The 12,977-nt window shown below is 41.9% G+C and overlaps 1 protein-coding gene across 2 annotated transcripts in view; it reads left to right on the plus strand.

Moving 5' to 3' along the window:
- Positions 1-12,977, plus strand: part of arid5b (AT-rich interaction domain 5B) — a 328,908-nt gene that overhangs the window by 141,823 nt on the left and 174,108 nt on the right. For both annotated transcript variants that reach the window (XM_061965194.2, XM_072916614.1), the window contains one exon: positions 9,266-9,496. In XM_061965194.2, coding sequence (XP_061821178.2) covers positions 9,266-9,496 — 231 coding nt within the window. The remainder of the gene's footprint in view (positions 1-9,265; positions 9,497-12,977) is intronic.

Below are 12,977 nucleotides of genomic sequence, written 5' to 3' on the forward strand. Positions count from 1 at the left end.
CCTGCTTTAGAGTATAGTCAGTATAGATTTGATCCATCCATCCATCCATCTTCTTCCGCTTATCCGAGGTCGGGTCGCGGGGGCAGCAGCCTAAGCAGGGAAGCCCAGACTTCCCTCTCCCCAGCCACTTCGTCCAGCTCTTCCTGTGGGACCCCGAGGCGTTCCCAGGCCAGCCGGGAGACATAGTCTTCCCAACGTGTCCTGGGTCTTCCCCGCGGCCTCCTACCGGTCGGACGTGCCCGAAACCCCTTCCTAGGGAGGCGTTCGGGTGGCATCGTGACCAAATGCCCGAACCACCTCCTCTGACTCCTCTCGATGTGGAGGAGCAGCGGCTTTACTTTGAGCTCTTCCCGGATGGCAGAGCTTCTCACCCTATCTCTAAGGGAGAGCCCCGCCACCCGGCAGAGGAAACTCATTTCGGCCGCTTGTACCCGTGATCTTGTCCTTTTGGTCATAACCCAAAGCTCATGACCATAGGTGAGGATGGGAACGTATATCGACCGGTAAATTGAGAGCTTTGCCTTCCGGCTCAGCTCCTTCTTCACCACAACGGATCGATACAGCGTCCGCATTACTGAAGACGCCGCACCGATCCGCCTGTCGATCTCACGATCCACTCTTCCCTCACTCGTGAACAAGACTCCGAGCTACTTGAACTCCTCCACTTGCGGCAAGATCTCCTCCCCAACCCGGAGATGGCACTCTACCCTTTTCCGGGCAAGAACCATGGACTCGGACTTGGAGGTGCTAATTCTCATCCCAGTCGCTTCACACTCGGCTGCGAACCGATCCAGTGAGAGCTGAAGATCCTGGCCAGATGAAGCCATCAGGACCACATCATCTGCAAAAAGCAGAGACCTAATCCTGCAGCCACCAAACCAGATCCCCTCAACGCCTTGACTGCGCCTAGAAATTCTGTCCATAAAAGTTATGAACAGAATCGGTGACAAAGGGCAGCCTTGGCGGCGTCCAACCCTCACTGGAAACGTGTCCGACTTACTACCGGCAATGCGGACCAAGCTCTGGCACTGATCATACAGGGAGCGGACTGCCACAATCAGACAGTCCGATACCCCATACTCTCTGAGCACTCCCCACAGGACTTCCCGAGGGACACGGTCGAATGCCTTCTCCAAGTCCACAAAACACATGTAGACTGGTTGGGCAAACTCCAATGCACCCTCAAGGACCCTGCCGAGAGTATAGAGCTGGTCCACAGTTCCACGACCAGGACGAAAACCACACTGTTCCTCCTGAATCCGAGGTTCGACTATCCGGCGTAGCCTCCTCTCCAGTACACCTGAATAGACCTTACCGGAAAGGCTGAGGAGTGTGATCCCACGATAGTTAGAACACACCCTCCGGTTCCCCTTCTTAAAGAGAGGAACCACCACCCCGGTCTGCCAATCCAGTGGTACCGCCCCCGATGTCCACGCGATGCTGCAGAGTCTTGTCAACCAAGACAGCCCCACAGCATCCAGAGCCTTAAGGAACTCCGGGCGGATCTCATCTACCCCCGGGGCCTTGCCACCGAGGAGCTTTTTAACTACCTCAGCAACCTCAGCCCCAGAAATAGGAGAGCCCACCACAGACTCCCCAGGCACTGCTTCCTCATAGGAAGACGTGTTGGTGGGATTGAGGAGGTCTTCGAAGTATTCCCTCCACCGATCCACAACATCCGCAGTCGAGGTCAGCAGAACACCATCCTCGCCATACACGGTGTTGATAGTGCACTGCTTCCCCTTCCTGAGGCGGCGGATGGTGGTCCAGAATTGCTTCGAAGCCATCCGGAAGTCGTTTTCCATGGCCTCACCGAACTCCTCCCATGTCCGAGTTTTTGCTTCTGCGACCGCTGAAGCCGCACACCGCTTGGCCTGTCGGTACCTGTCCGCTGCCTCAGGAGTCCTATGAGCCAAAAGAACCCGATAGGACTCCTTCTTCAGCTTGACGGCATCCCTCACCGCCGGTGTCCACCAATTGGTTCTAGGATTACCGCCACGACAAGCGCCAACTACCTTGCGGCCACAGCTCCAATCAGCCGCCTCGACAATAGAGACGCGGAACATGGTCCATTCGGACTCAATGTCCAGCACCTCCCTCGTGACATGTTCAAAGTTCTTCCGGAGGTGGGAAGTGAAACTCTCTCTGACAGGAGACTCTGCCAGACGTTCCCAGCAAACCCTCACAATGCGTTTGGGCCTGCCAGGTCTGTCCGGCATCCTCCCCCACCATCGCAGCCAACTCACCACCAGGTGGTGATCGGTAGAAAGCTCCGCCCCTCTCTTCACCCGAGTGTCCAAAACATGAGGCCGCAAATCCGATGACACAACTACAAAGTCGATCATGGAACTGCGGCCTAGGGTGTCCTGGTGCCAAGTGCACATATGGACACCCTTATGTTTGAACATGGTGTTCGTTATGGACAATCTGTGACGGGCACAAAAGTCCAATAACAAAACACCGCTCGGGTTCAGATCCGGGCGGCCATTCTTCCCAATCACGCCTCTCCAGGTTTCACTGTCGCTGCCAACATGAGCATTGAAGTCCCCCAGTAGAACGAGGGAATCACCCGGGGGAGCACTCTCAAGTACTCCCTCGAGTGAATCCAAAAAGGGTGGGTACTCTGAGCTGCGGTTTGGCGCGTAAGCGCAAACCACAGTCAGGACCCGTTCCCCCACCCGAAGGCGGAGGGAAGCTACCCTCTCGTCCACCGGGTTGAACTCCAACGTGCAGGCTCTGAGCCGGGGGGAAACAAGAATTGCCACCCCAGCCCGTCGCCTCTCACTGCCGGCAACGCCAGAGTGTAAGAGAGTCCAGCCCCTCTCGAGAGAACTGGTTCCAGAGCCCTTGCTGTGCGTCGAAGTGAGTCCGACTATATCTAGCCGGAACTTCTCCGACTCGCGCACTAGCTCAGGCTCCTTCCCCCCCAGCGAGGTGACGTTCCACGTCCCAAGAGCTAGCTTCTGTAGCCGAGGATCGGACCGCCAAGTGCCCTGCCCTCGGCTGCCGCCCAGCTCACATCGCACCCGACCTCTATGACCCCTGCTATGGGTGGTGAGCCCATTGGAGGGGGGACCCACGTTGCCTCTTCGGGCTGTGCCCGGCCGGGCCCCATGGGGACAGGCCACCAGGCGCTCGCCATCGTGCCTCACCTCCGGGCCTGGCTCCAGAGGGGGGCCCCGGTGACCCGCGTCCGGGCAAGGGAAATCTGGGTTCCTTGTTCGTTTTCTTCATAGAGGTCTTCGAGCTGCTCTTTGTCTGATCCCTCACCTAGGACCAGTTTGTCTTGGTAGACCCTACCAGGGGGCATAAAGCCCCCGGACAACATAGCTCCTAGGATCATTGGGACACGCAAACTCCTCTACCACGTTAAGGTGGCAGCTCAGAGAGGAGATTTGATGCCCACTGAAAATTAGTCAATACATAACAAATATTTGGCAACAACTTGAGTAAACTTGTCACAATTGTGTGTGTTCTGAGTCTGTGATAAGATGTTTTGCATTTCATTTTCGATTCTGCTTATCGATTCAGTTCTCGTTTGGGAAAATATTTATTTATAATATAAATAGAGGTTAAAAAAGGGGTTTCCCCAGAAAAAAATATTTGTTTAAAAATAACTAATAATAAAACTGAGCGGTACTTTTTAGAGGCGGTATAATACCGAATTTGATTCATTAGTATCGCGGTACTATAGTAGTACCGATGTACCGTTCAACCCTAGTGTGTATATATATGTGTGTGCATGTGTATATATATATATATATATATATATATATATATATATATATATATATATATATATATATATATATATATATATATGTATGTATATGTATATGTATATATATATATATATATATATATATATATATGTATGTATATGTATATGTATATATATATATATGTATATATACATATGTATACATATATATATATGTATGTATGTATATATATATATATATATATATATATGTGTGTGTGTGTGTGTGTGTGTGTGTGTGTGTGTGTGTGTGTGTGTGTGTGTGTGTGTGTGTGTGTGTATGTATATATATATATATATATATATATATATATATATATATATATATTAGGGCTGCAACTAACGATTAATTTGATAATCGATTAATCTGTCGATTATTACTTCGATTAATCGATTAATAATCGGATAAAAGAGACAAACTACATTTCTATCCTTTCCAGTATTTTATTGGGGGAAAAAACAGTATACTGGCACCATACTTATTTTTGATTATTTTTTCTCAGCTGTTTGTACATGTTGCAGTTTATAAATAAAGGTTTCTAAAAAAAAAATCATTAAAAATTAAAAAAATAATAATTTAAAAATTGCCTCTGCGCATGTGCATAGCATAGATCCAACGAATTGATGACTAAATTAATCCCCAACTATTTTTATAATCGATTTTAATCGATTTAATCGGTTTTAATCGATTTAATCGGTTAGTTGTTGCAGCCCTAATATATATATATATATATATATATATATATATATATATATATATATATATATATATATATATATATATATATATATATATATATATATATATAAATGTATGTATATATAGTGGCTAAAAAAATTTTTGCACTGAATATCAGATTGTTTACAGGAAATATTGACCTTTGAGTATGTTATTTATTATTAATTTCACTGTGGTTAGAAAATCATTAGTTTCTCAGTAATTTATCTTTATTATATATTACAATTGAATTCACTGTAATAGGTTTTAAAAATTACTTTAAATCAAGCCGAAGACTCAACATCAAACTCAAACGTGTACAGCAGATCATTAGAAATATTTGACGAGTCGACTCATTGCAAAACAAAATTGCTGACTCAAATAACTGTTGGTTGCAGTTGTCCTGTACATACAATATTTCTAAATGCTTGCTCCCCTTTTATAGTGTGTATTTCTTCCAGTTGTTTTAATCATCGCGTCAATGTGTCAAAATGTCATTTTCTTCTTTTCCTGTCGGACTTTAGTGAACATACATCAGCTGACTGTCAGGAATGTGTTGTGAAAAGTGTTCTTTCTGCACATTGTCAGCCCCCAGCGCAGTAATAATAAAAAGTAAAATAAATGTGGCCTTTTTTTTTTTTCTTTTTTTTTTTCTTAAAAGTCTACCCGTTCAAAGTACGGTACCTGTTTGGAAAAGCTGCTCCCGGAATACAATTTCCTCGTCAATGTCATGTCCAAGGGCGATATATAAGCGGGCAGGAACGGTGAATAATTCATATTCATGTTCCAAACTGCCTCCCTCTCGGCTTCATCAGGCGAGTCCTCGCCTTTTGTACGCCTGAAAAATATTAGCCAAGCGCAGCGTCTACTTTTTAGGATTATATTATAATAACACAACCTGTAATCACTTCTATTTCCCCGGGAGATTAACATTAAATACATTTAAGCAGCAACACTCATGAGTCATGAATGGGGTTATCCTCTTTTCACCTTTTTTCTTCCACGGTGAATTGAATGTTTATAGAAATACCAATAACAAAATATTTAACATTCCTTCAGCATGGTTTAATGTTTTAGCTGCATGACGCTTTTACTTTGTGCTCAACTTGAGTTGTAATTGCTTTCATTACATTTGTGCTGCGTGGGCGGTTGAATTAGCATCACTCTAGCACAATAGGAAAGATTTATAAGACATCAGTACAGCATGCAGCACATTTAATCCATTCTGCACTTTCTACTGTCATTATATCGCCTTTCTAATACTTCAAGTCGTCTTTTTAAATAGCATTTCAATGCACCATTAAGTGTTCAGGGATATGGTTTTGTTATCACCGTGTTAAATAAAGCTCTAAAGTAGGTCATGGACACACACTTTGAATTACAGCGTTGGTGAAATTGTGTAAAACTGGAGTAATATTTGCAGCGACGGACCACCAAAAGAGGCGATGCATGGTCACCGTGGCAACAACAGAGATGCTATTATGAAGCTACCAGCTACTTTAAGGCACAAACTGTCATATTTATCAACATTCCACGTGTCAATCAACGGAAAGTCGCTTCGTAACGGCTCCTTGTCCAACTTATTTAATGCAGAAAATGTTTGGAATTAACTTCCTCAATAGTTGATCATGGTAATGCATTCAGGAACTTTTTCTAAAAGATTAAAGGGGAACTGCATTTTTTTATTATTTTTTTTGCCTATTATTATTAGAGATGTCCGATATTATCGGCCGATAAATGCTTTAAAATGCTTACACTGCCTTTGCATGCCGGCCCAGTCACATAATATCTACGGCTTTTCACACACACAAGTGAATGCAAGCCATACTTGGTCAACAGCCATACAGGTCACACTGAGGGTGGCCGTATAAACAACTTTAACACTGTTACAAATATGCGCCACACTGTGAACCCACACCAAACAAGAATGACAAACACATTTCGGGAGAACATCCGCACGGTAACACAACATAAACACAACAGAACAAATACCCAGAACCCCTTGCAGCACTAACTCTTCCGAGACGCTAGAATATACATCCCGCCCCCTCCCCCCTCCCCCACCTCAACCTCCTCATGCTCTCTCAGGGAGAGCATGTCCCAAATTCCAAGCTGCTGTTTTGAGGCATGTTAAAAAAAAGAATGCAATTAGTGACTTCAATAGTAAATATGGCAGTGCCATGTTGGCATTTATTTCCCATAACTTGAGTTGATTTATTTTGGAAAACCTTGTTACATTGTTTAATGCATCCAGCGGGGCATCACAACAAAATTAGGCATAATAATGTGTTAGTTCCACGACTGTATATATTGGTATCGGTTGATATCGGTATCGGTAATTAAGAGTTGGACAATATCGGATACCGGCAAAAAAGCCATTATCGGACATCTCTATTCACAATCCTTGTGAGAGACAAGAAGACAAAAGGTTTTGGTTTTTTTTTGCATTCTAACATATAAAAATCACCTCGTTCTTGGTGGCTAGCAATGCAGCTAATGGGAGCAATCAATTCTACCTTTAAATCACTTTAAAAATGCATTAAAAACCACCCACAATACTTAATTTACGTTCTGTAACCTGTATAATAACCAAACTGTAGCGACATTGTTATTGTAAGAGCGAACACTGAAGAACTCTTTTTCTAGCGCACTAACACATCGGCATTCCATCGGCATGCTTCGGTATTAGCCGTAAAAGCTAACTATGGCGCACTCCAAGTTCCACGTTTATAGCGTCGTCACTTTCACCTCACTCTCTCGGCTTTCCAACTGCTCCAACGTTTCACTCGTCTTCATGCTCGCTTCTATAAGCAGCAGTTCATCCTCACTATATTCGGCTTCAAAAAGATAAGGTTGTGGAATCCTCATTCATTTTTTGTTGTCTATTACCAAGTCTGCCATGATTGGAAGACACACATGCCTTTGTTTATGGAAGTAGGAACACACATTTGTTGTCACAAGTCGGAAGTGCGCTGCTATGGAAACAGAAATCAGTGTGCCGAGGAATTAGTGCGAACAGTGACATTTAATATATATACTTGCAGTCTATATATAAAACGTTGATGGAGGGCTTTGAAGGCTACAACGAAGACTCCTATCAGCCACATCTTTCAAGCATTTTTTATCATGTTGTCTCTCATAATGAGTGTGAATGATAAGCAAAATTCCCAAAAAAATGCAGTTCCCCTTTTTTAGACTTTATATTAGCGATGTCCGAAAATGGCTTTTTGCCGATATCCAATATTCCGATAATGTCCAACTCTTAATTACCGATACCGATATCAACCGATACCGAAATATACAGTCGTGGAATTAACACATTATTATGCCTAATTTGGACAACCAGTTATGGTGAAGATAAAGTCCTTTTTAAAAAAAAAAAAAAAAAAAAAAAAAAAAAAAGATAAATAAATTAAAAACATTTTCTTGAATAAAAAAGAAAGTAAAACAATATAAAAACAGTTACATAGAAACTAGTAATGAATGAAAATGAGTAAAATTAACTGTTAAAGGTTAGTACTATTAGTGGACCAGCAGCACGCACAATCATGTGTGCTTACGGACTGTATCCCTTGCAGACTGTATTGATATATATTGATATATAATGTAGGAACCATAATATTAATAACAGAAAGAAACAACCCTTTTGTGTGAATGAGTGTGAATGAGTGTAAATGGGGGAGGGAGGTTTTTGGGGTTGGTGTACTAATTGTAAGTGTACCTTGTGTTTTTTATGTTAAATTAATAAAAAAATAAAAATACCGATAATAAAAAAAACGATACCGATAATTTCCGATAGTACATTTTAAAGCATTTATCGGCATTTATCGACATCTCTACTGTATATATTTACACAACTATATAGTCATTATTTTCTTTTTGGTCTATTTTTAGTTCTAAACTGCATTGCATACAAATGATTTGTACCTTTTTAATTTTTTTAGAGCTTTCATTTTTACAGCTATAGTTTGATCATAAATTAGCATAACGATTGTTTGTAATAATGTGGAGCTGTTGTTTTATTTTGAATGTGGCCTGGATGTCAAAGCCTTTTTGAAGCAGATGGGAATATTCATAAACGCACAAACAATAATACCAAAATAATATTACACCCAATGGAATACACTACCCAGCAGGGACAAGACATTGACACAATGTTGCTTATACATACATGTCTTTTAAAAGTGACTTTGAAATAACGTTGCAAAATCGTTTTATTTGTAAATTGAGACAACGTTGTAGGTTGGGAAATGACCAAATTTCAAAGGTCCAATTAAATACAGATACCCAAACACACGCACGCTTATGCACATACTGTATACGAACAAATGAATGCATGGCTGAGTACAGAGGTGACAGGTGAGTAAACACTATCACAGGAGCATTCTGCACCAAGAGGCCATTAATGGAGATAATTCAATGTATATACTCTGATGATTAACTTGTGTGATGACTGTATTAACGTGGACCCCGTTAGTTGAAAAACTTATTCGGGTGTTACCATTTAGTGGTCAATTGTACAGAATATGTACAGCACTGTGCAATCTACTAATAAAAGTTTCAATCAATAAATAAATCAAACCATTGCTACCAAAGTACCCCCACAGCACGGCCGATAACCCCTGATGCAGATGGCCTAAAATCACTACTTTGTCCATTTTGGGGGGGAATTTTTTAGATCCAGAACTATAAAATAAGTGCCAATGTTGTCAGCCTTTTATTACGAAGTTGTGTTTGGGGTTCATGTGGGCTTCCTTGTTTATGTGGTTTTTCTGTGTGTCTCCCAGGCCAGGAAGAAGACGACAGGAAGGTGCTGGTTCTCAGCTACCCGCAGTATTGCCGCTACCGCTCAATGGTGGCCCGGCTGAGAGAGCAGCCCACCTCGCTGCTCCTCAACCACACGGTGCTGGCGCTGGGCGGCATCGCGGTGCTTGGCGGGAACACCCGGATCTTGTACTGCCGGGACACCTTCGAGCATCCCACCCTGCTGCGCAACGAGAGCATCTGCGACGAGTTCGGTGAGTGCGGCTTTTCCTCTGATGGTTTCCTGTCCTGCGGATTGCGCAGTGCACGCCATGCCGAGCCTTTAATATTCGGTATTCCCCAACATTTCCCCTTTTATGGAATGTTGCGCAGGCCCAAAGCAAAATAAGGGAAACCTGTTTCCTGTCCTATAAACCTGTCGTCCCCAGAATAATGTTCCTCCATTGAAAGTGCATTGATGTCATTTTATTAGGCAAATTATGTTTTGTGGTGTGTTTCATGAGGGCATGTTACCATGACGACAGGTTCACCTCCTGTGCTTGGCAGTTTTGACCGTCAAAGTAGTAGTACCGTATTTTCCGCACCATAAGGCGCCCTGGGTTATAAGCCGCGCCTTCAATGAACGGCATATTTCAAAACTTTGTCCACCTATAAGCCGCCCCGTGTTGTAAGCCGCATCTAACTGCGCTAAAGGAATGTCAAAAAAACAGTCAAATAGGTCAGTCAAACTTTAATAATATATTAAAACCAGCGTGATGTGGGCGCGCATGGAATCGTATATCAACATGGACGGAGCTGCGTGAAAAAAGCCACCCGGCCTCTTCGCGTAAACTTAAACTTACCTTAACCACTCGCTCATCTTTTCTTCATCCATCCCTTCGAGTTAGCTTTTATGATGACGCCGGCTGGAAAGGTCTCTTTTGGCAAGGTCTTCCTTTTGAATATCACCATGGGTGGAAGTTTCTGGCCATTAGCATGGCAAGCTAGAACCACAGTGAAGGATGACTTCTCATTCCCTGTGGTGCGAATATTCACCGTACGTGCTCCCGTTGTATCCACAGTGCGGTTCACAGGAATATCAAAAGTCAGTGGAACCTCGTCCATGTTGATAATGTTCTCTGGCCGGATCTTTTTTTCAGCTATCTTGTTTTTACAATATGCACGGAAAGTAGCCAGCTTTTCTTGAAAGTCTTTAGGCAGTTGCTGTGAAATAGTAATCCGTGTGCGGATGGAGAGATTGCGTCTTTTCATGAACCGGATCCCTGTCGCTTAGTAGGAGCCATTTTGTGGTCTTTACAGATGTAAACACACAAAGGAAATGAAACGTACGGTAATATCCGCGCGCTTTTTCTTCTTCTACGCGGGCGGGTGGTTGCTTACAGTAGAAGAAGAAGCGCTTCCTGTTCTATGGGGGCGGGTGCTTACCTTGGCGGTTGCTTGCGTAGAAGAAGAAGCACTTCCTCTTCTACGGGGAAAAAAGATGGCGGCTGTTTACCGTAGTTGCGAGACCGAAACTTTATGAAAATGAATCTTAATATTAATCCATATATAAAGCGCACCGGGTTAAAAGCCGCACTGTCAGCTTTTGAGTAAATTTGTGGTTTTTAGGTGCGGCTAATAGTGCGGAAAATACGGTATTCATCTTTGTATTTATTACTATTATTATTGTAAAAAATACCCCCTTGGACGTTTTTACCAATAAAAGATACTAAACAGTAAATATTAGAGTCATACTTGCCAACCTTGAGACCTCCGATTTCGGGAGGTGGGGGTGGGGGGCGTGGTCGGGGGTGGGTTTGGGGGCGTGGTTAAGATGGGAGGAGTATATTGACAGCTAGAATTCACCAAGTCAAGTATTTCATACACATATATATATATATATATATATATATATATATATATATATATATATATATATATATATCTACATCCTGAAAATATGCAAACAAAACTGTGTTTAGATAATTGATACTTCAAACTTGCATAAATAAATCTTAAGGAATATAACATAACTTGGCTTCTGAGAGCTTTAAAATGTAATGAATAAAATGCTAAAGTTGTTGATAAACAAGCAATTATTTTAACAATTAAATATGGTCATTTTAAATGAATTATTATGCTCATTTAAAATTAATTATTTCAAATATGTGTATTTTGATGTATAATTCTATGGCTGGATGTAATAAGGAGTCAGAAAAAATACAAATAAAAATACAATAATTTTGATGTTTTTAGCAAAATATAGTAAAAATGTATTTTAGTTTTTTTTTTTTAATTAATATATTTATTTTTAGGTAAGATAAACATAATAATACAATTTATCTCTAGTCTGGATGATTTAGTTCGTGTCACCCTGTTGTCCTCCCGTCGTGAAAAAAGGCTGTCCTCACTCAGGTCCGCATGGAGCTGGAGGGGGCGTGGCCTTCAGCTCCGGCTGAAAATCGGGAGATTTTCGGGAGAATATTTGTCCCGGGAGCTTTTCGGGAGAGGCGCTGAATTTCGGGAGTCTCCCGGAAAATTCTGGAGGGTTGGCAAGTATGATTAGAGTGCAACTTGTTGATGTTGACGTAGGGTGTAGACACTTGTGACTTTGACCAGAGACATAAGAAGAAAAGGCGATAATAAAGGACTTTGACATGGTTTCCTTCATATGTGCATACCGTATTTTTCGGACTATAAGTCGCTCCGGAGTATAAGTCGCACCGGCCGAAAATGCATAATAAAGAAGGAAAAAAACATATATAAGTCGCACTGGAGTATAAGTCGCATTTTTGGGGGAAATGTATTTGATGAAACCCAACACCAAGAATAGACATTTGAAAGGCAATTTTGAATAAATAAAGAATAGTGAACAACAGGCTGAATAAGTGTACCTTATATGAGGCACAAATAACCAACTGAGAATGTGCCTGGTATGTTAACATAACATATTATGGTGAGAGTCATTCAAATAACTATAAAGTATAGAACATGCTATACGTTTACCAAACAATCTGTCACTCCTCATCGCTAAATCCGACGAACTCCTATACGTCTAGTCTCTTACGTGAATGAGCTAATTAATATTATTTGATATTTTACGGTAATGTGTTAATAATTTCACACATAAGTTGCTCCTGAGTATAAGTCGCACCCCCGGCCAAACCATGAAAAAAAATGCGACTTATAGTCCGAAAAATACGGTATATTTTATATGATATTCTATACTCTGTGCATAGATTATTTTATATGATATTGTATACTCTGTGCATAGATTATTTTATATGATATTCTATACTTTATGCTTATATAATTTTAATTGATATTCTATACTCTTATCGAAGAAAAGTGCTGCACAGGTTTTGTTTTATGTCTTGACTATAATGACAAACTTTCCCACATATGCAAATCTTTATTCTAGTGGCTAACAATCTAAAGAAAAAAATGATGCAATGTGTATATTGTGTTAGTTGCTTTGGGGAGAAATCAGGTTCATTTTGCCCTGCTTTTTGTTTTGGGGCTTAGTTGGCACTTCACTTTGTAGTTTTGTTGCTTGGAGGATTCGTTTCATGAGTATAACACTAGGACTTTGTTTCCGCAAGACTGCTCCAATTAAGCGCACATGAGAGTGGTGCACCTAGTGGCGCTGCAGGTGATGTGGCCTGTGTGTGTGCCGAGTCAAAAGGAAAAACAAGAACAAAGTGGAAAGAGAGCAAAGGGCCCAAAGAAGATTAGAGAGGTTTTGGTGATTATTTG

The sequence above is a fragment of the Nerophis lumbriciformis genome, linkage group LG02 (assembly GCF_033978685.3).
Source record: "Nerophis lumbriciformis linkage group LG02, RoL_Nlum_v2.1, whole genome shotgun sequence".
In the NCBI taxonomy this organism is placed as follows: Eukaryota; Metazoa; Chordata; class Actinopteri; order Syngnathiformes; family Syngnathidae; genus Nerophis; species Nerophis lumbriciformis.